At 43.0% G+C, this 23,058-nt stretch overlaps 2 protein-coding genes across 9 annotated transcripts; one reads left to right on the top strand and one right to left on the bottom strand.

Annotated features, from left to right (window-relative positions):
- The first annotated feature begins 192 nt into the window (after window positions 1-192).
- Window positions 193-9,623, top strand: LOC133163686 (dihydropyrimidinase-related protein 2). 3 transcript variants are annotated; one of them, XM_061293805.1, is made up of 15 exons: window positions 193-313; window positions 643-936; window positions 5,115-5,203; window positions 5,288-5,472; window positions 5,549-5,713; window positions 5,856-5,917; window positions 6,167-6,247; window positions 6,325-6,393; window positions 6,455-6,575; window positions 6,641-6,797; window positions 6,860-7,001; window positions 7,284-7,454; window positions 7,960-8,139; window positions 8,207-8,375; window positions 8,502-9,623. In XM_061293805.1, the coding sequence occupies exons 2-15, from the start codon at window positions 664-666 to the stop codon at window positions 8,591-8,593; spliced, it is 1,956 nt and encodes a 651-aa protein (XP_061149789.1). In that variant the 5' UTR covers window positions 193-313; window positions 643-663; the 3' UTR covers window positions 8,594-9,623. The 3 variants fall into 3 exon arrangements, with proteins under 3 accessions (XP_061149789.1, XP_061149790.1, XP_061149791.1); XM_061293806.1 differs by lacking the exons at window positions 193-313; window positions 643-936 and adding an exon at window positions 1,658-1,953; XM_061293807.1 differs by lacking the exons at window positions 193-313; window positions 643-936 and adding an exon at window positions 4,928-4,981.
- A 2,248-nt stretch (window positions 9,624-11,871) lies between these two features.
- On the bottom strand, window positions 11,872-20,689 carry LOC133163740 (alpha-1A adrenergic receptor-like). 6 transcript variants are annotated; one of them, XM_061293949.1, is made up of 4 exons: window positions 20,553-20,689; window positions 17,900-18,000; window positions 14,174-15,345; window positions 11,872-13,306 (listed from the first exon to the last, which is right to left on the bottom strand). In XM_061293949.1, exons 3-4 carry the CDS (start codon window positions 15,069-15,071, stop codon window positions 12,873-12,875), a joined length of 1,332 nt encoding a protein of 443 aa, XP_061149933.1. In that variant the 5' UTR covers window positions 15,072-15,345; window positions 17,900-18,000; window positions 20,553-20,689; the 3' UTR covers window positions 11,872-12,872. The 6 variants fall into 6 exon arrangements, with proteins under 6 accessions (XP_061149933.1, XP_061149937.1, XP_061149936.1 ...); XM_061293953.1 differs by lacking the exon at window positions 20,553-20,689 and having other exon boundaries at window positions 11,872-13,196; window positions 13,272-13,306; window positions 17,900-20,487; XM_061293952.1 differs by lacking the exon at window positions 20,553-20,689 and having other exon boundaries at window positions 11,872-12,765; window positions 12,924-13,306; window positions 17,900-20,482.
- Window positions 20,690-23,058: the final 2,369 nt, after the last annotated feature.

Here is a 23,058-nt window from a genome sequence, read left to right on the forward strand (position 1 = left end):
CACTTCATTACTAAGCCTATAAAATAAATAAATATAAATTAGGAATATATATATATATATATATTTAAAATTTGAATTCACTCATTTTAGATAGATAGTGCTGAAAGGACAGCGATCTTCCCGAATGGGTGTGACTTGAAGGAACTCTCCAAGGTTTCACTTTAATTGACCGCTAACTGCGGCTAACCGGAAATGCCCTTCTTTTCTCCCAGTACGCTTTCCTTTATTGGGGCATTCACATGTCGGTATTTGCAGAAAGAAAGAAGAAATGATTGTGTTTTAGGTACCTTGACGTTTTCAACAGCAGCTCCAGGTAATCCTCTCCTTTTCTTTTAATTTGACAGGCTTTGCTTCCGGTGTGTCCCTTACATTGGCCGACTTGTCACATTGTGGTCGCATGGCTCGAAGCTTAGAAATAAAAGTCCAATCGCTTTTACATTTTCTCGTTCTTCCTTCACTTTAAGGCATTTTCACAAGGGTGGGCCCGCTTTCATACTGTATTGTCCTTTTTAATTTGTCTGCTTTTGTCACGCTGCTACCACTCGCAATTGATTTCATCTGAAGGCGGTGGCCGCACAGGAGAGCAAAGCTGAGATAAAGAACCTTTTTTTTTTCTTCTCCCCCTTTCTCCTGTGCTGCTAGCTGCAACAGCGTCTGCAAGGCATGTCGACCACCGGGGAAGTGGCAGCAGGCGGCTTTTTGAAGAGGATGGGCTCCGACAGCCCCGCCAGGCCCAGGCAGCAGTTTTGTGGCATGTTCTGCCCGGTTGAAGGCTCCTTCGACAGCAAGACTTTGGACTTCGATGCGCTTACTGCCTGCAGAGGCAAGCGAGACAGTCGAGTCATTGACCGGCAGAGCGACATCACCCAGCCTAAAAAGGTGGAGATCAAGGAAAGCACAGGCAAGGAGGCTCTGCAGAATCTGGACGATGGCAAGGTATATTTTTTTCTTTTTTCAAATTGTTTAACATGGCTTCACTTGCCACCAGACAACTTAGCCAAACTCAATTTCCCAGCAAGCATTGTGATGCGAACGAGTGCATGGAGGGATGCAGAGCTGCTCGGAGGGAGTGGTTGCTTACATCATAAGCTAGCATTACTTTGCATTTATCTAACACGACAGGCATGCATGCTTGCAGCTCATTATGTTACTTTAAACCTACCAGCAGGGGGTGTGAGTATATGTGGATGTAGCACATTAGCAGGAAGATCGATCAACTTTTTTTTTTTCCTGCTCCCGCTAATTCATCGTATAGCACCAACAATGTCGATGCATCCTTAATCTTGTTTTTAAGCACTCAGGAAGCCGTTAAAAGCTTTTAGTGGTGATGTCGACTTCGGGTTTCATATTGCATATTGATTGGAATTCTGAGCTACGCACCAGTTGGTGTTGATGATCGTTCGATTGATATATGCAGACAATCAATTGAAGTTAGTCTTGTGTAACAAAGTAGAAAATACAGACATCTGTTTTCAACTTTAGGGCGTAAAAGGTGTGAAATACTCAAATCAAGTTTCTGATAAGTACAGGAACGGAGTATTTGTACTTAGTTACAATTGATGGCATTACAATCGGTCTCCCCTGTCAATGGAGCAGGGCGAGGCCGTGCGCATGCGCAGTGGCGTTCTTTTTTCCTCATGGAGCTCAGGCTCGCCTCGGCCCCTCCCCTCTTGTCTGGCTCGGATAGCCTCGGTGCATCGGCGGAGACCGGGAGGCTGCCAAGGACTCCATCCTGACTTTCAGTCTCACATTTCTTGCCTTTTCTTACATTTTTTTTGGGGTGCGGTCACCGGGGAACTTTCCCGTAGACCAACCGCGCTCCTGCTTTTTTTTCTTCCCTACATCTTTATCCTCTTTCCGTAATTCCGTCGGCACACCTAGCGGTCCCCGGCGAGAGCAAAGCCGCTGAAGATGTCTGGCTATCAGGGCAAGAAGAACATCCCTCGCATCACAGTGAGTTCCGGTGGAAACGGAGCGTAAAAAGGCGGCGTGGTGGGCTGCTGGGTGGCCGCCCGCCCGGCCGGCCGCAAGGCCTGCGGGTTTGGGGGACGTCACCCTCCGCTATCAAATCAATACGAGCCGCTTCCTCGCCTTCTTAATGCGTTTAGAGTAGAGTGCATGTTTATTCTTTTACGGTACTTAAAAAAAAACGTCTTGCAGGTTGAGATGCACCGCGCTCGTCCGAATCGGCTCTTTGTTATAAGCGTCTGGCTGCTGCAATTGTATTCCCTGCAGCTTTTTGGGGGGTTTGAATTCCCGTAAGGGGAAGGACATTTAAGGGCAAATCGATCACGTCATATTGGAGCATTTTTGATTTTTTTCTTCCGTCAAACCATTTTGCAGCTTGCCAGGATGTAAATGAGTGAAAGGGGAGGGAGGGGGCAGGGAGGGAGGGAGGTGGCTGCTATATGTTTCCTTCCATGTTTCCTCTGTCCTTTGAGTGTGAAAAGGATGCACAGGAGGAGCTAAGCAGTAGGAGCTCCCCCATGCTGAAGCTTCAATTATGTTTAATGGCTCAAAACTATCAATTATATTTGTAAAGGCCACTTGGTGCCTTATTGTGTACTTTAATTGCCCGTCATGCCGTTGCCAGGGAGCCTATGTCTGAATTAATGAACGACCTCAGAGCTGATTCAATGAATGTTTTATCGACATAGTGGATCAGTAGAGTTGACGATGTCATTATTGGTCCATTTAAGACGTTTGCAGTTGCAGCAGCCAGTTGGCGGTGCCGAGATCAGAGGATTAGTTGGTGGAGAAGTCCTTACGGTAATTAGGTCGAACATAAATGGATAGAAGGGCTATTCCTGAAAGAAATTGAGGTCAGAGGATTTTTTTATTTTTATTTTTTTAAATGCACGGTGTCAAATGTGACTGTCTCATTTTTTGGGGTCAATATGGTACATAAGCTGAGTGATCTTGAAGCTTGTCATGGGAAAATGTTACATAAATAATCGCCAGGGCCAACACGAGAGATGAGATTTAATTTAAAAAATTCTCTTCGAGTGAAGTCTTCATTTCACACGCACGACATGAGCAAGCACTTTTCATCCGCTTTATGCAAACGGAAAATGTTCAACAGGCAATTTTGCCTCAAATCACGATTGCATGTTTTGTCACTTTGAAAATTTTCGATTCATTGAGAGTGCAGTCTAGAGCGATATTGTAATTTGCACATAATGACGTCTGTGTCCGCTGCAGGCTCCGCTGTGCAGCTGGTACAGTACTTAGAAGCTGACCGCATTTCTCATCAATTAAACATGAACATGGGGGAAGCTCGCCACCTGGAATGGGAGCTGGATGCATCAAGACTAATCAATGTCAGCGATTTCCCCCTCCAAACAGGAAACTGTTTTATATTTACAGCTGACGTGAATATTCTATTAGAAACGGGCTACCTCACTCGGGCTGGGTTCACTCCCACAACGGCGCACCCCCTCCCAAGAAAAAAGACTCCACCCATGCCCGGCAAATGAAAAGCACACAAAGTGAAGACTAAATCTATTTTTAGAGACAAAGAGAGAAACTAAAATAAGAATGATCTGGATTAAAAGCTCTGTCGCTAATATTACACCTGCAATACTGCACTTAGTAAGTGTGCACTTGCTTTTCCAAGCTTCGCCCCCCACCTTCCGGAACCTAATCAGACATTTCCCCAAAGTCAAAGACCACACAAAGGTTCACAGAAGTGGAGCATTTTTCATCACAGCATTGGAACAAGGCAGAGCTTTGTGTTGCAGTCAGCAACAAGACCGCAGTGACTCTGGTTGCTCTTTGTCCTTAACTGAGCGGGTCAACCAGTGGTTGTTCTGGATTTGAAGAGAATGATGCGATTTCAAAGACTAAAATACTCCTTAAATTCACCAAGGTTAAGAAAAGCTTAGACCACGTGTTCCTTTGCAATGTGGCGGTTGAAGAAGTCTTATTAAATCATTGTGTCGAATGTCATAATTGGCAGCGGTCACCATCTGATGTCATTTGTGTTACTGGGATATTTTCCATTTGGAGAGTGTTGCTGGGCAATGGGAAATGTTAGCGGGTGTTGTCGTTGCAACAAAGATGCTTTGGAAAAAAGAAATCATTCCATTTCCCCACAAAAATCAATTGATTAAAAACATTTCATATTATTTGAAATCTGCAAATATTCAAGTTGTAGTCTAATACACGTCTGCCATCTAGTGGTTATTGGTGATATTACAACTTAAAATGACAATCAACCATCCTTGCATCGTTGAAACACTTTACAAGTACCTATACATGCCACGAGATGGCGCCAAAGCACTACTTGAAGCTCCTCAAGTCACTTCAACATAGTTCTTTGGCATTAAGGTGGTAAAAAATGAATGTTTAGCTTTCTACTTTTGTGTTTTTGCTTCCGATAAGCAACTTCTATTACAACAAGTTCCACATGTCTGTAATCTCGATTTGTTTATGTTGCTAAAGAGCGTTTTGCTTTTGAGCTGAGTCCACATCCTGTCCGAGGTTCTCATGACAGGAAAGGTCGCCGTCATGCTGGGCACGGATCCAATACAACCGCACACAGACACTCGGCAGCCCCTGAAAGCTGACGACAGTCAGATGATTATATAAGTCTGGATTCTTGGCTGTAGCTTGACAGCCCCCCTTAAACTTTCAGCAGCTATAGTGTGGGGCGGGGCTCCGACCGGCTGCTTGGGACCCCGGCTAACAAATAGAGTGCTCTTTGTTAGCGTAGCGTCCTTGTGAGCAGAGAGCTGCCACGCCCTTTTTGCACATTGTGCCTGAACAGCAGGGTGACTCAAGGGAGGGAGGGGGGAGTGGGAGGTGACAGAAAAGACTAGACCACCTCTTGAGCAGCGAGACAAGTTGCACAATCATGATTAATTTCACACTCGGCCCTGCCATTGGTCCTCTTTCGTGTGTGTGTGTGTGTTTCTGCAAAGGGCTCAACCCTTAAAAATGACTAGGAGAGGGGAGGGGCGCTGTCCTCATTGTCTCGCCAGTGAGTTGTCACCCCATTTTTTTTTTTGTGTGACTCAATTCTTAGCTTTGTAATTGCTCCTTGTGGAATTTTCTAATTGAAGAATTTTTTTTCTTTCCATCTCATTCGAGCGATCCTGTTCGTTGTCTTTCAGAGTGATCGTCTCCTAATCAAAGGAGCCAAGATCGTCAACGATGACCAGTCCTTCTGCGCCGACATTTATATGGAGGATGGCGTTATCAAGTGAGCGTGGTTGAACTTCTATCAAATGAACTTTAAAGTATTGTGGAATATTTTTGATGCGTGTGATTGTCCTGCTTTGTTTAGACAAATTGGCGAGAACCTCATCGTGCCCGGCGGGGTGAAAACCATCGACGCCCACGGCCGTATGTTGATGCCAGGCGGGATCGACGTGCACACGCGCTTCCAGATGCCCGATCGAGGCATGACGTCGGCTGATGATTTCTACCAGGGCACCAAAGCCGCCCTGGCGGGGGGCACCACCATGATCAGTGAGCTCCAGCCTACGCAGATTTCGATCTCCGTCTGGATTTCAAGTTAACGACTTTTGTTGATGCGCGTGGCCAGTCGACCACGTGATGCCCGAGCCCGGCGCCGGTCTCGTCTCGGCCTTCGAGCAGTGGCGCGAGTGGGCCGACAGCAAGTCGTGCTGCGACTACTCGCTGCACATGGACATCACCGAGTGGCACAGAGGCATGCAGGAGGAGATGGAAGCTCTGGTGAAGGATCACGGTAGGACAACTTCTTGTGTCTGTTTGTAGAATGATGTCAAGTTTTTATGCTTCTGCACAATTTTAGTTTTTTTTTTGGGTGATAATTGCTACATACTCGTCATTTTTTTGCAATTAAAATAATTTTGTTTGTACTTTCTTAGGCATCAACTCTTTCCTGGTCTACCTGGCTTACAAGGATCTTTTCCAGCTAACTGACACTCAGGTGGGCCCCCTTTTTTTGTGTTCCTATAGTTATTTAGTTAGTTTTTTCATCAGCTTTGAGATCCTAGACAAAAACTTTATCATTTTTTTTCTTCTTATTTTATTTATTTAATTATTTATTATTTTTTTGTATTTTATTTGTTATTTTATTTATTTCTAAAAAAATCAGCACACAGTATTGTCAATTTTTTTTGATGTTCCTAATGATGTGGCCAGGGAGTATAAATGTGACTGGTTGTTTCTCCTGCAGGTATACGAAGTGTTTAGCGTGATCCGTGATCTCGGAGCCATCGCTCAGGTGCACGCTGAAAACGGAGACATCGTCGCCGAGGTACGACCGACAAAATGATTACGGAACGCTTGATCGTCTTTATACCGTCAAGTTTATGAAGTACGTTTTCGTTTCAGGAACAACGCAGGATCCTCGAGCAGGGCATCAACGGTCCCGAGGGACACGTGCTGAGCCGTCCCGAGGAGGTAAGCCGTTTTGAAAATGCGGCTTTTATGAAAAGTTTCGTCATCAATTCTCATCGCCCAGGTGGAGGCGGAGGCGGTAAATCGCTCGGTGACGGTGGCCAATCAGACCAACTGCCCTCTGTACGTCACCAAGGTGATGAGCAAGAGTGCCGCTGATGTCATCGCTCAAGCCAGGAAGAAGGGTGAGACTCCAAAACGGCGTCTTCCTACAAATAAGACTACAAATATGAAACTTGATACGAAACAGGCACGGTGGTCTACGGCGAGCCCATCACCGCCAGCCTGGGAACGGACGGCTCCCACTACTGGAGCAAGAACTGGGCCAAGGCGGCGGCTTACGTCACCTCGCCGCCGCTCAGCCCCGACCCGACCACGCCGGACTATCTCAACTCCTTGCTCTCTTGGTAACGTCCAATCAATTCAAGCGGAAATGAAGACGTAGTCATTTTGCCTGCTTTTCTTGCAGCGGCGACCTGCAGGTGACAGGAAGTGCACATTGTCCCTTCAACACTGCCCAGCGCGCTGTGGGCAAGGATGACTTCAGCTTGATTCCTGAAGGGGTCAACGGGACAGAAGAGAGGATGTCCATTATCTGGGATAAGTGCGTGGTACGTGTTCCCACGTGTATTTCACGTCAATAAGTGCTACAGTGATCGTAAAATGAAGCTTCAAAAGTGCTTCATGAACCAGTTGCATTTCTTTTAGTCTTTTAGATGGCATGCTTTGTTCAACAATGGGCCATTTCTTCAAACCCCTTTATTTAAAGCAACAGTGCCATCTAGAGGAGAGAAAGAAAAACACACCTGGTTCATGATGCAAATTTGAAGCTTTGTTTAATTAATCATTTGGAATGGAACATTGGTAAACTATCAAACTGGGATTCATTTTAGGTGACTGGCAAGATGGATGAAAACCAGTTTGTGGCGGTGACCAGCACCAACGCGGCCAAGATCTTCAACCTGTACCCCCGGAAGGGTCGTATTTCTGTGGGTTCGGATGCTGACCTGGTTCTGTGGGACCCCGACGTCACTAAGATCATTTCTGCCAAGAGCCACAACTCGGTATCTTACTGCTTTGTGCCTTTTGTGTGCGAGAGTTTTTCTTTTTCATTTTATAGTTGAATTGTGACCAATACATTCCAAAAGATGCATTTAATCACAATTGAATTCACGCGAAGCCAGAACATTTATTCAACAGGCTTTGCAGACGTTTTCATGCTGTCAGAGGAGATTTTATAATCGTCTCGCTCGAGCAGGGTGTGGACCTCCCGCAGCAACGGGGGGCTGATGTCATCCTTAAAATCGGCCAAAGAACTGGAACGTGCTGCTTTTGGTTGTTAGCAGGCATTTCTGTGTGTGTGGAGGAATGGATCTGTTTTTTTTTTTTTTTTCCTGCTTGGCCGGAAAATGTGCTTAGTACTGATCTCATTTCCGCCGTTCAAGATCCACCAAATGAATGACCTCAGCCTCCAGTAGCTTTACAGCTAAATGTCTGTTTAGCTAGCTAGCTAGAGCTAGCTAATGTGTCACCAGAAAAGGACTTGAATTTCTTAATTTCCTCCTGCAGAATGTGGAGTACAACATCTTTGAAGGAACAGAAGTCCGGGGGGGCCCTCTGGTGGTGATCAGCCAAGGCAAGATTGTCTTGGAGGAAGGAAACCTTCACACCACAGAAGGTTCCGGACGCTTCGTGGCCCGCAAACCGTTCCCGGACTACGTCTACAAGAGGATAAAAGCTCGCAGCAGGGTACAACGCTATTCCATTAGATGTCAATGATTTTTTTTTTTGGTAATGTCATTTTCCTACAACGCAGCTGGCCGAGTTGAGGGGTGTACCCAGGGGACTGTACGACGGTCCGGTTTGCGAGGTATCGGTCACCCCTAAAGCCATGACGCCCGCTTCGTCTGCCAAGACGTCACCTGCAAAGCAGCCCAACCAGCAACCGGTCAGGAATCTGCATCAATCTGGCTTCAGCCTTTCTGGTGAGTTGATTTGGAATAGTTTTGGATGAACACTTAGGCCTACTATGTTACTGTATTTTAATGTCACTGTTGTTTGGAGAGCTCCAGTAATGCTGATCAATGCATATTGATTCTTGGTCCACGCAGGCGCTCAAGTGGATGACAACATTCCTCGCCGCAACACCCAGCGCATTGTGGCGCCCCCTGGTGGCAGAGCTAACATCACCAGCCTGGGGTAGCGCAAACCAGATCCTCAAGGACATGGTTCAAAACAAAAATGTCTGCCTCATGAAGTCAAACAACCACTCTTTTTTTTACTGTTCTTCCTCCTTTTGAGACACTTTTTTTTTTTTTTAAGTTGAGACCAGCATGTGTGTTTCATCACCACTCAACATTTAATCGATAATTCACCCACATGGCTGTCTTAAATTAAAAAAAAAAAAAAGATGTCATCTTTGCTGACGTCCAAACTACCGACGGTCGTTGTAAATGTAGCTTTATGCAAATGAAGGCCAATTAAGCCTTCTTGTCACGCCTTCACGTGGTCTCATTGAAATCTCCAAACCGTCCATCGCCAACATGTGCATTTTCACACCGAATGTTTTCACTCTTCTCAGCTTTCCGTTCTTAATCTTTATGTGCCTGAATCCGCAGAAGGTGTATCATTGTTTTGTCAAGGATGTAAGATAAAAAGGAGGTGTAAAATAGCGAGGATGAACCGATTCAAAGGTGCCACTTTTCGTTCAGGCCTCTCGAGCCCGTGTAAAGATGATTTTTTTTTGGTTGTTGTTGTTGAACTGCTCTTTAGTGTCAATTTGTAACTAGTTGCTGAACGGCAGAGCACGTTGTTTTGCGCTTGAAAGTGGCGGCGACCTGACCTGATGATGCCGTGCGTTGTTTGTGGGACTCGTGTGCCGTGTGGATGTCAGAGGGATGCCGTCGTCCTCCCAATCCCCCATTTACTGTCTTTCTCCAACTTTAGGGTGTTGGTGGCTGTTGCCATGCCGACGGAGCTCTCCTCGACACACATCCCTCCTTGCGCATAACACACGTAAACCACGCAACTGTACTTTTCCAGAAAGGCCGCTCAGCCCGAGTTCTAACGCTGTACCGTATTATGCTAATCTTCTAAAAGTGATGTTTGCAATGTGCTGCAGTGAAACTCTGTGATGATGTTTGTCCTGGTTGCTATGGGGGGGATTCTGGGATGCTTGCTCACTATGGAAAACAAGGACTTCAAGGCATTAAAGAAAAAAGATGAAACCAAAACCATTGTATTTCTTTTGTCATGTCATTCTCTCTGTCTCTGTCTCTGTCTCTGTCTCTGTCTTTCTCTCTCTTCAAAAGAACGAGTATTTTCAGTGAACGTGAGTGAACGAATCCCTTCCTAAAGTAAGCTTGTGGGTTCGAACCCCGATCGAGTCATACTAACGACTATAGGAAAATGGGACCCATTACCTCCTTGCTTGGCACTCAGCATCATTAGGATTTTAACCACTTTTATGCATGTTTTCTCCAAGCTAACGGCTAACTTTATTGCATGAAGGGACGCGCCGTTATGCAACAACGGGGGCATTATGCTTCTCTTTGGGTAATCTTTTATAACACTTATAGTAGTTTTTAAATAACGTGTATGCATATATACGCCTAAATATTGTTTCCAATATATCTACTGCAATTTCACATTGGATTGCTGGTTTGAAATTTACTTTTCATATTATTATTTTTAAAAAAACATTTATGTTAAAACTTGTCTGGTGTTTTTATAATCGCCAATTAAAACATAAAAATCAGACATATATGTGACAATATGTGTATGTATATCTGCTGCAATTTCACATTAGATTGCTGGTTTGAAGTTTACTTTTATTCTTATTTTAATCAACATTAAAAACCTGTTAAAACTTGTCTGCTGTTTTATTCCTTGTTTTTATTTTTATGGGCATGAAAACCAAAATTTGACATTTGGTTAACTGCTTTATATAATATGTGTATGTATATGTGTTTTACGTTGTGTAATATGTGTTGGTGTCCCCCAAATAAAGAGCAAGTAGTCAAATACACATTCTTAATGAGGGAATCACACAGACATCCCATTAGGTCAGTGCTTCTCAATTATTTTCTGTTACGCCCCCCCCCTAGCAAGAAGAAAACTATTCGCGCCCCCCCTCCCCACCGTGACTATCCTAACTTGTCTTGTAAGTCGTAAAATGTTGCACTGTCGCAAACGTGACAGAAGTAACAATGAGAGCGCCACTGCCCCCTGCTGTAGTAAACGCGCAATTACACTTTATTCTAGTACTGCCAAAAAAAAAAGCCTGTTCCCCAGGGCCACACGCGCCCCCCCAGGAATAGCACCGCGCCCCACTATTTGAGAAGCACTGGCCTAGGTGACTGATTCACAATTTGGTTTTGTCTGATAATAGATATTAAATAAAGAAAACCAACTGGCTAATTGATTTGTTTTAATTGAGAGAAAAAAAAACATCAGCAAAAGCATTTCACTAACTGACCAGGAGATGGCGACAACGCGGCATCTGAAGACCATGGATCGTTCTGCTATGCCGGTTTAAAAAAAAAAAAAAAACGTAATTAGCTAGGGGTCAAAGGTCAAAGTTTACGGTTCAAAGTTCACCCAGGGGTCAAAGGTCGGTTCAAAGTTCACGGGGTCATGTGCACATTTTCGATTTTTGACTAGAGTTGAAAGTTCAGGGTTCAAAGGTCACCCAGGGGTCACCACGGGGTCACCACGGGGTCACCGCGGGGTCACCGCGGGTTCAAAGTTCAGGGTTCACTTTTTTTTTTTTTTTTTTTTTTTTTTTAGGTTAACCTTTATTTAACCCAGTGCTTCTCAATTATTTTCTGTTACGCCCCCCCCTACAAGAAGAAAACTATTCGCGCCCCCCCTCCCCACCGTGACTATCCTAACTTGTCTTGTAAGTCGTAAAATGTTGCACTGTCGCAAACGTGACAGAAGTAACAATGAGAGCGCCACTGCCCCCTGCTGTAGTAAACGCGCAATTACACTTTATTCTAGTACTGCCAAAAAAAAAGCCTGTTCCCCAGGGTCACACGCGCCCCCCCAGGAATAGCACCGCGCCCCACTATTTGAGAAGCACTGGCCTAGGTGACTGATTCACAATTTGGTTTTGTCTGATATCAGAGCTTGTTATTAGGTACACTTGAAAATGGCGGTGTACCTAATGGAGTGTCCGTGTGATTCCCTCGTTAAGTGCACCTGCGTGAAAAGTTTTAGCTCCTGCAGGACGTGAAAGTAGCTAAAACTTTTCACGCAGGTGCGCTTAACGAGCGTCACTTGGAAAACATGTTGGAACGCAGCCCTTTGAGGACTGGAGGTCGGCACCCCTGGTTTAAGTGAAAAATGCCACACCCGCCCTCACCCCCACCTCCTGATTGGCTGGTCGATCTGTGACGTCACACAGATACTACATGAGGTACACCACCATTTTCAGGTGTACCTAATAACTTTATGTATTTTTTGTACGTGGCAAGAATGTGTATTTGACTACTTGCTCTTTATTTGGGGGACACCAACACATATTACACAACGTAAAACACATATACATACACATATTATATAAAGCAGTTAACCAAATGTCAAATTTTGGTTTTCATGCCCAAAAAAATAAAAACAAGGAATAAAACGCCTTAATTAAAGTCTTAATTTGAAGTTCAACAGAATTTTCTGCAGAGATGATCAATTGGACAGGACATAATGACATTTTTTTTTTTCTTACTTTACATGGTCATGAAAAAAAAACTTTAGTATACCTGGTCATTTTTAAGAGTCTTACTATACACAACAATTTTTGAAATTAAAGTTATACTTTACATTGACAGTTTGAAATGAACAAAATACATAGTAAGGCTTGTTATTAAGATTCAGTATGCAAAATTAAAAAAGACATGCCCACACATGAAGACGATAACATATGCGAGTGGATCGTTTTGCCAAACATGGAATGGGCAAATATGCTGTGAATTATTCATTTTTAAGGTTTGTGCATTCGATTTTCACTTAACCGCCTCCAGTGCATGCATAGATTTGAATCACTAAAAATGTGACCAAAATTTCAAGTCAACAAATTTCCATTTACATGAGCAGAAGGGGAAAATAAAGCCAACAAGTCCAATAATATATTCTACCCAGCCATTCCGAACTCAGTCACATTTCTTTTGACACTGACAAAGCATATTGGAGACACTTTTGAAAATGTTAGAAGTTGAGCCAATAGAGTTCAAACATGAGAGTGAAAATGGAATATCGACAGCGCTGCTTCTTGTGATCTCCCCTCAGGTAACTTCAAAATGACAAATTATTTGCCTGGAAGGAATTCCTTCATCATCCTGCACTAGGCAGATAAGCCTGCTCAGGTATCACTTCTCTAGCCTGCAGCAGAAGAAAAAAAATATTTTTTTTAAATCCAAGCACTACTTTCCAGACAAGGCAAATAAATAGAAAGAAAAAGACATTTTCATTTTCAACGGCTTTTGTTTTCAAACTTGTGCTTGGTGCTCCCCTTTAACATGAAGGGAAAGCTGCAAGACCTTTGCGGACGGGTTCTCTGGGACTGGACTTTGATGAGTCGAGAAGCACCATGACCTCAGAAGACTCTTCTTGCTCCGGATCGCTGAACTCGAATCATCGGAAGCACCTTCAGAGGACCCGCGCAGCCTCCCGCAGCAACGCCATGATGAAACAACATTGGGTCTCGACAAATGAAGGCTACTTGATCCCAGGCCTGGACTGTGAGGTCCTTGGGTTTGTGAGTTCCTCCGGCAGCGCCCGTGGAGGACGTTGTGGAAGGCTCTCTTGAACTCCTGGCTGAAGCATGGATAGATGATGGGGTTAATGCAACTGTTGAAGTAGCCCAGCCAGAAGGTTATCTTAAATACCGTCTCAGGAGGCTTCCAGGATGGGAACATTGATCCTGCAACAACACAGAATGGAAATGAACATATTGTTAGCTGCTCAGAAAATACTAATGGCGAACCAAGAAGCTTCCCCACAATGTGTTCCGGAATAATAGTTTTGGCTTTCGTTGCCCGGGAGCTGAAATGAGCGAAGCGTGAATGTTTGCCTTGATTGGAACGCAGAACTGCTTCTGCCATGACGCAAGAGTCGGTGACCGAGGATGCCTGCGAGCATTACAGCCCGTTAAAGCTCATGCTTGTTATCTGTAATAGCTTTCATTCAATTCCATCTGGCAGTCAAAGTCTATTCTCTTATAATGTGTGATTGGATTCTTGATGTGTCTTCTTGGAATCGCTAAAGTCGTGGCACAATGGCCTAACCTTAATCCTAATCCGAACCCGCTGTGACAATAATGGAGGTATTTTAATGACGTGAACGCAACATCGGTGCCACTTGAAGAATTCTATAATTAACTTCCACCAAGAGCGTGGTGATAATAAAAATGCCGCGGAAATCAAAGCAAACTCTTAGTGCGATTATCTGATGCATCAGTTAGCAAAGCAGATGAAACTTTGAAGATTGTAATGATAATCTGGGACGAGATAGCGCTACTGACGTTCGTGCTAATGCGTAAGCATTATTTTTGCTGCTTTCCGGGGCTTGGATTGAATAACTTGATGGAAGAATTATAGTTAATAATATGACCCTTGACTAAACATAAACAGTTTGAGTTTTGGAAGTTTCGATAACATTTGTAGCGATGGGAAAACGAAGCTTCAAATTTGCTTCACGAACCAGTTACTCCCCTAGATGGCACTGTGGGTCAAAAATAACCACAGATATCTTTAATCTTGATTTTTTCATCATGTTAGGAGTTACTTACCAATTGGTAAGACCAGGAAAAAAGGGAGCCAACACAGAACGAAGCACCCCACGACCACCCCAAGGGTCTTGGCTGCTTTCTCCTCCCTTGGCAGCTTGAGCATCTTGGGTAGGTTACCGGCGATGTGTTTGTGCCTCCCGGCGCCGTTGTCCTCTTCGTGCTTGTTCCTTTGAGCGGCGTTCCCTCTGTGCACCCTCAGAACCACCCCTTCGGTCTCCACTCCTGCTCCATCTCCGCATTTCTTGAGAGTCTCCTTCCCTCTCTTTGCCACACTATACACGCGACAATACATGAAGAGAATGATTGCCAGCGGTATGTAGAAAGAGCCCAAAGCCGAGAACAAGGCGTAGACGGGCTCCTCCGTGATCTGGCACACAGTTTCCTCTTCCGGGTCGGGTTGTTTCCATCCAAACAGAGGGCCCACGGAGATGGCCGCCGAGAGTCCCCAGAGAGCAGCCACCGCGGCCAGGCCTCGTCGGCCGGTAGCCATGGCCGGGTAGCGCAAAGGGTAGCTGACGGCCAGGTAGCGGTCGATAGAGATCACGCACAGACTGAGGATGGAGGCGGTGCAGCAAAGGACGTCCAGAGCCGCCCACACGCTGCAGAAAAAGCGGCCAAACACCCATCGACCCAGCGCCTCGGAGGTGGCGGTGAAAGGCACGACGGCCGAGCTGAGCAGAAGGTCGGCGGCCGCCAGGTTGGCGATGAAGTAATGAGTCACGGAACGCCAGTGGCGATGGCACACCACCGAGAGGATCACCAGGATGTTGCCGAGGACGCCGAAGACGACAAAGACCACCAGCACGATGGCCAAAAAGACCGCTTTGGCCACGTCCACCTCTGGCTCCGTGGTGGAGTTGCAAGTATGACAAGTCTCTTCGCTTGAAAAAACACTCATGCTCTGGATGGAATTTGGCTCCTCTTTTTTTTTTTTTTGCTACCAGGTCTTGTCAAAGTGCCTCCATAATTAAGTCCTCGATGCGGTTGCTTTCATCACACTGCGCCGCCAGAGGTTTTTCTGGGCAGACTGTCATATTTAGAGAGACAAATGCGGCCACAGCGTGTCATGATCCTTCCGGAGGGGGGGCACAATGGAAATGACAAACGTTCATACTTTACGAGGAGATCACCGGTGGGCTTTGGTTGGCGCGTTCATGTTCCAGGCGAGAGACCTGATCAAACAACAGAAAAAGGACAAAGTGAAATTAAAATGTTGTTTTATAAGTGGAAAAAGATCTGCTCATCCATCCATCCATCCATCCATCCATCCATCCATCCATCCATCCATCCATCCATCCATCCATCCATCCATCCATCCATCCATCCATCCATCCATCCATCCATCCATCCATCCATCCATCCATCCATCCATCCATCCATCCATCCATCCATCCGTGAAGGTTGAGAAGGCCTTTAACGCTCCAATAGATTAAAATCTAACACCACCATTTCTCATTTGACATTTTGCTGCCGTTGCACTTTTGTATTAAAAGCGAACGCCGATGAAACGTGAACTGGAACGTCACGGGCCAGAGGCTTTATGACTCCCATATGGCAAAAGAGTCCAATTCTCCGAGTCCCACTTTGAGGGAATGGTTTGAAATAGGTCACAGTCATCTACTTTGGTCTCACCTCCAGCGCTCAGGTGTCCTTACGAATCAAATATTGGAACAAATCCCAAAAATGCATTAGTAGGGGATTATTTGCGGTCATCGTTTTAGGTGGGATTCAAAGGTCAAAGGTTAACTCGCATGGCATCGTTAAGAGGAGTTTCCAATATTTGCTCGTTTCGGAGGCAAACTCTTAAGCGCCTTCATAAAGCAGACAAGCTTCACTAATTTCCATCCTAAACAGAGATCAGAAAAAAATGCGTTTGCAATTATGCCGGGAATTGGAAATGAGTCTTTTCCACACAGAAAAAAAAAAAAAATCAGGGAGGCATTTGCAGATAGCGAAGGGCCTGTGGGACAGACTTCTCTCTTCAGTCATAATTATGTATAGAAGTTGTTTTCCACATTTTAAAAGCATATCTCCAAATGCCCAATAAACTCATACATTCAGAAAAACTTTCGAGATAACATTTGAAATAACTGAACATTAAAATTCCGACAGCACAAGCTCTTTAAAAAAAAATCAATCAATAGATAAATTCAATTTTAATTACAGAAAAAATTCTTAACCAGACTGTGTAGTTTACCCCGCGGGCAGCCTGGTGCCAACTTCAGACTACTAATGTGAACTACATTTATTTATTCAGCATTTTCTTTGGCATTCATGTGAGAGTAGTTGGAGGTCTTGGACTATTGATCATGGCATCAATGATAAATAAATGGACAGTTTCTCTACACAGGGAATAAATGATTTGGTGTCCATCAATACAAACGCGGGAGCCGAAAAGGCTTTATTGTTTCTCTGCCGCTTGTTGGCCCTTTGCCAAAGTTTTGCACTCTCACTGGAGAGTCAACATAATTTCTTGCCCTCGGCAGTTTCCGTGTAAACATAACATTTCGGTTTCGAGTAAACATAACATTTCGGTTTCGACAATAGCGTGTTAACATAATATTTTTATGAGTAATCATTCTGACAATATCTTTTTTTTAAATCTGTGATAGGGGTGAGGTGGTGATGGTGAGGGGGGGGGGGCAGTGAGGAGGGAATAATGCAGTCCGTCTGCAGGGGGCAGCATGCTCAGCCAAGAGGCCGCATCAAAATTTTATTAAAGCCCACCAAAAATCCAATTTACTGATTTTTGCAGGCTGAATAGTAATGTGGCTGACTTTGTGTCATACTAATTAAGTGCAGTTTAAAACTTTGAAGACATCAGAGGTCATTTTGCCAGCTCTACAACAAAACATATCAAAGCTAGCTAATGAATTATTCAGTTTTGGGGCCATTTTTCTGATTAGAATGAGGAAGCAAATGACGTCAGCTTTGATAATGTAATATTATTCTAGTGCTGCATTGTACTGCAAATATTCCAGGTGCAATGCCATTTTTTTTTTCTTTCCCCTTGTTCCCCCTCTGCCAAGTAAACTGTGATGAATGGCTTCACATTTGAGGTCCATTTCTTGAATGCGGTTCTCTCTGGGCGTAATTGAATTTCTCCATGACTGTCATCATTAGGGTTTATCAACCTTGAACGTTGGCGGCTTACCCCCCTCCCCCCTTTTCTGTTGCGCAATGCGTACTTTGAGCATTGGTCTCAGGAGATGTCACTCCTTCCATTTGTTATCTTTACTTTCAGGCTCAGAGCTGACTTTGGATGAAAAGCAAACTGCAACCAGGATTGGTCGCCCATTCCATCTAGAGACAGACAAACACGTCCCACCCTCATTCATAGTCTCACTGATATCCCCAAATAGCAAGTACGTCTTTAGATGAAATAATTTAATTAAGCTTTTTACATCACAAACCTTGCTTAGATCAACGTATTTAATTTATTTTCATTTTGGGTTTAAAAAAAACCAAAAAAAACGTTCTAATTAAAATTTCAAATGAAGCTGCAAAAGGGAGCGTGCCTAATGCGCATTAACAAACCAGAAATGAGTTGACAAATATGATAATTGTATGGAAGCCCCAAGATGAATGCATAAATTAATAGTATGGACTGATTATGTAAATAGCCAGTAGTTGCGTTCATAGTCTGCTCCAAATACTGTCATTGAGTAGCCGGGAAAGTCAGTAATTGGGAAGATGGATGGAAGGAAAAATAAAATCAAGTCTTACCTTCCCCAGGCTTGCAACTTTCCAGAACGGCGCTCACTCAGCTCTCCTGCGGTAGTCCCCCTGTCCAGCGCAGACGCCTTCGAAAGTCAAGTGTTTCCATCCTGCTGATGAGAAAACCTCTGTGGACAAGCCCACCTGACCTAGCAAGCCCCGCCCCCTTCCTCGCTGGCGTTCCTCTTTTCTATACTGACCACATTTTGACAGCACATATTTGCATTTGTCAAACTGTTGATACCTTCTGATGTTCAAAAAAAAAGGTTGCCTTTATGATTTGATCTGATGAAAATGTGAAAACAGCAACTTGAGTCATTTTGTAAAGTAATATTTCCCCAAAAAATGTTTTTAAACAGTTGTTTTTCGAGGTCGCCCCGTGAAATTTTGTCAAATGACCTTATGATCGCTTTCGATTATACTAATTACCGAATGGAAGTGAAAAGCTCTACTTTTCAAACAAACAAAAAGTGCATCTCTTCTCAAAACCTAAAATGATGGCTCCTTTGCAAACGCAAACAAATTCCACCGTGTTGAAACCTGCTGTTCTGGATTAATGTTGCTCATCAGAGGCCAAGCGAATTTGTCTCGCTAGCCCAGAAGACATTGATTGAAACTCCACCTACCACCTCAAAGCCCCTGGCTCCGACAAAAACAAATATTGGACACTTTACACAAACAAATAAAGTGTTGACTTTAATTAATGCTTTCTTGCATTAATGCTAGTTAAACAAGAAAAATTATGCTAATATTATATCAACTTAATCTTTTTGTATTGTTGTTAACAACATGAAACCGGTTGACAATCAAATTATTGACTTACATTAACATTTTCCATTCATTGGGGCTTCATGTGAACATTTTGCTCACCCTCCACTATGACTAGTGGTTTGCTAACTCGGCATTTTCCTCAACCACAATTATGCTGTTGATAAATATATTTAATACAATTCAAGCTGACTATGCCATGCTAAAGTTTAGATTTACAGTCGTTTTAATTGACCACTGTGAATATTACTTAGCATGTATTTTACACTGTTAAGGTTGTTTTAGGGTAAAATCCTATTTCCCCCCCCCCCAGTGCATTTCAATGGGCATGAATTATACAGTTAAAAAACGTTGTAGAAACAAATTGGAAAGCTTTTAAAGAACAAGACATAAAAATATTGAACAGCTCGAAAACTGGGAACTGCACAAACCATTACTGCAAGTGTTTGATGGCAGGGACAGTTGCGAAGCCAAATTGGATATATCAGTAATTAAAAACGATAAATATAATGAAGCACTTAAATGCAAAAAAAAAAGCATGCACTTGAGTGCTTCATGGGACTACATATTTTCGTTTTTTTTGCCAAATGCACAGGTCAAAACCAATTCAAAGTGTGCATATAAATATTTAATGACGGCAAGTTAAAGTGTTAAAGTGAAGGTGTAGGTTTTATGGCAAGCTTAAAAAGAGAGAGGGGGGGGGGCAATACACAATAAACGCGAATCAATTGTTTTTTTCCACCATTATTAAAATACTTTTTTTTAGGGTTTGCAATGTAGCTAGCCACTAATTATGACGTGAAAGCACTTACATTTGTTGACGAATCTCACTGAGCTCGCCACATATTGTGCAGAGAAGCTTCGTTGACGCTTTGGGGAAATCAACTGTCATATTTCAACTAGGTCTGCTGACATTTTTCTTTTTGGTTCTTGTGTCGAGTGCTCACTGGGCCTTTCCAAGATTGCAAAGAAACTTCCCGAACACGTCTGTTTATTTGACTCATTTTGCTAACTTGTGGATTTTTATGTAAGCGTTCAGCGAGCGACACAACTTGACACACGTCAAGAGTCGAGCAGGGATGTAAGAGAGAGATTCCGGTTGACTTTCAAAATAAGATATTAGGAAAATAAATAAAACGGAAGTGATGTGTTTTTTTTAAATTGTGGTAAATTAAAGGAGCATCAAATAACTCATGCTCTCGTATTGTGACATTGCACTGATTAACATTTTGGAAAAAAAAAACATTTTTGAAAAAAAAAAACATCTTCCTTTTCTCAATACAAATACAAACACTTGGGACCCAAAATCCATTTGGCACGGTAAATTGCATTTTACTTTAATAAGCTCCACTTGCTTAGCTGGTTAATTATTAATGCTTAGGTGAAAGCCTATGATTGGGTGGGATTATGCTTTTTTTTAATTGTTCAACTGGTTTGCAGCTCAAATGTAGCATGTAGTAATTCAAATCCAATAAGAAAATGAAGCTTCACACTTGGCGATCACTTCAGCTGTTTAACAATAACAATGCCTTCATACGGTCTTAGGCATGGTTAAATATGACAACACACAATACAGAAGAAATTCCCCATTCACATCAATTTATTCTCATTTTCGTTTGCTTAATTTTAGTGTAAGTGCAAAATTACTGGAATAAATGCATTTTTCATCTGAGAGAAAATCATTAAGCCATCTTGGAAGCTCCAGCGGAAACATCGATTTCTGTTCCCTTGCAATTTGTAAAACTTATGATTTCACGCAAATCTCATGAATAAACCATGCTAGCGCGGCTTCTTGGAAATGCACGGGGCATGAAATTGCACATAAGTGTGGAGATGTTACGCTATGGCCATCCTTCAACAATACCCGCCACCTCCCACCTGGGCTTCAGCTTACCTTGCAATATATAATGGAAGGATGGACTTGACTTGAGCAGCAAAGGTTCACCTTGGTCAGCTGTAATCGCTCTCAGGCCATTTCTGTAGGTCACCTGCTCCGTGCACAAAGTCGAAAACGGTCGGCATAAGCGCAGTTGTACTTATGCCAGCTGCGGCTAAAATAGATGTGAAATTAGATGCTTGTGCTTTGAGAGAATTATGACTCACCTCTGCACGCCCTTAGCTGAGTTCCGTTTAATGTAGTGTACATCGAGAGCTAGTAGGGTGTGTTTTGTTTCAGTTGGAACGAATCGTAGTGATTCAAAAATGTGTCCTTTTTCACCCGCAAAGAGTAAACAAAAAAGTTTCTTTAAGTCCATCTGCACTCAAGGCTTTATTTGGGAGGCAACTGAATTAAACATGGGATCCAAACATAGGCAAATTACATTTGAAATGATTACTTTGGTTTCATTAATCTCACCCCCTAAAAACAGAATCAATAAATCATCAGTTAGGCAAATGCAAAGACAAAAGAGAGTGCCCAAAGCGGGCAATTATATGCTTGACTTAATTCCCAAACTTGAGTCATTTTTGATTGCTGCTCCAAGTATTTTGGGTTGCTAAATTTGTTTGAATCGAAGGCAGCTGCAAATTTGAGATATTTATTCAACTTGTGATTGCTGTGAAAACTTTGACTTTCCACTCACTGAACACATTTTGTAGAGGTTCTAGATATCAATATTTTGTTTTCATTTTAGTCTTATTCACCAGGTCCTGACTCATGATTTCAAACACGGCAGTAATTAAAACACCCGCTAGAGTTAACCGTACTTTCAAAACATGTAATTAACAAGTTTGCCTCTGCTTTTTATTGTGCTCCTGCTGGTTCCCCTCAACGTTGCTTTTTTTGGCTATCGCAGTTTCGTGTATTTTCAAATATGAGTCTGATGTTTTATACCCCGGGGTGCCAACCCATGCGGATACCCCACTGCGTGTTCTACTTTGGAAATTCACATCTCCACGTGGGAGATAAAAGTCTGAACGTATCAAATTCGTAATTATCAGTCGGGGGTTAATGTGGCTGCAGATTGCGTTTGCAGAAAATGGGCTCTGACGTAGAGGCAGCACCATTTATATATATTACAAAAAAAACACTTTTAGTTCAGACAATGAATCAGGTGAGGAGTTGCAATGTGCTTACATCAACTGTGACATTGCGGCTGTATTATTTTAGCCAGGCATGAGTGTTAGGGAATTTGGCAGACTGTTGTTGCGGCCTGGCGGGGTGTTCCCATGGTGCAGCTGTCAATTAGAAAGTAGACGCGCCCTTAGATCAAATAAAAGCAGGTCTAACTTGTGGCGCAGGTGGTCTAAAACTAATGTATACACTAATTCATCATGTTTTATTTTGAAATGTTATGTCAAAAACTATGATTTAAAATTAAGCATCAACCCCATCAAAATAGGCTTGGGTAAAAAAACTACACTGTGCTCAGGACTGCCCTCTTGTGGTGAACAAAAACACTGTTGCTCTTTGTGAACATGGTTACAGCTTGCAATTTCAATTCTGGGCAAGCAAGTAGAAAAATATCAACAAATTTGTTCACCTAGCACTTTTCTTTGTATATACTCAGCACCCAGATCGGACCATCAAGAGCCTTCTTGTTTTCTTTCCAGGCTTTTCCCACTTGAGACTCGCCTACTACACCCCAAGGGATACTGAGGTTACTCCTACGATGACACGCCAGACTTCCGTGACTGATTGTAGCCAAAGTTGCTGACTACCCAAGCATCCACTCGTCCTCAAAAGTCTCCATAAAGTACCGCCTGCTGCTTTTTTTTTCTCCAAGCGTGTAATGTAGTAGAAGACAAAAGGCATAAGGCAAAAGTGTTACGCTACTCAAAGATGGCACTCCTCGTGTATCCCGAGGTGGACTTAACCGGATTTAAGCTTTATCTTTATGATGGTGTCTGCTTCGCTCCACAAGCTTGTAAAAAACCAGGAGCAGTTTTTTGCTTTTGTCGCAGCAGCAATATTGCTCAAGTAATGACCTTGAGAGCAAGCAAAATCCACACTGAACTCCAAGGGTCATATTTAAAAGGCAGCATTTGCATGTTGATTATTTATAATGAATATACTATTCATTGATGAAATTCGCTTTACACTGAATTTAGATTGTTACTTCGTATCCTGAAAAAAAAATAGTGCTGTTGCTTGAGCTCTAATTTTAATATAAAACAAATTCAGTCAAGCAACAAATTACACATATATAAAAATAATCTAGAAAAGTTAACTGGCATCTCTGATAACAAATGGAATTTGTTGAATGATTAATGAACATTTGCAAATTAATTTTCTTTACTATCTTTGTGACAGATTACATAGAAGGTCACTGAACACAGTAATTACTCAAATATATTTTAATGGAGTCTATGTTTTACTGCTTATGAAGCCAATTGTATTTGCAACATCTTCTGTCACCGAATAGGATCCAGATCGAGCTATCACCACATCACTGTACTTT

This window comes from Syngnathus typhle, linkage group LG12 (genome assembly GCF_033458585.1).
Source record: "Syngnathus typhle isolate RoL2023-S1 ecotype Sweden linkage group LG12, RoL_Styp_1.0, whole genome shotgun sequence".
Taxonomy (NCBI): domain Eukaryota; kingdom Metazoa; phylum Chordata; class Actinopteri; order Syngnathiformes; family Syngnathidae; genus Syngnathus; species Syngnathus typhle.

Coding starts and splice junctions, on each gene's coding strand:
- LOC133163686 (XM_061293805.1), top strand. CDS start 664: ATGTCGACCACCGGGGAAGTGGCAGCAGGCGGCTTTTTGAAGAGGATG. Junction 6,576..6,640: donor CGCTCAAGCCAGGAAGAAGG/GTGAGACTCCAA, acceptor GATACGAAACAG/GCACGGTGGTCTACGGCGAG. Junction 7,455..7,959: donor CTGCCAAGAGCCACAACTCG/GTATCTTACTGC, acceptor TTCCTCCTGCAG/AATGTGGAGTACAACATCTT.
- LOC133163740 (XM_061293949.1), bottom strand. CDS start 15,071: ATGAGTGTTTTTTCAAGCGAAGAGACTTGTCATACTTGCAACTCCACC. Junction 13,307..14,173: donor TTTCCTGGTCTTACCAATTG/GTAAGTAACTCC, acceptor GTGTTGTTGCAG/GATCAATGTTCCCATCCTGG.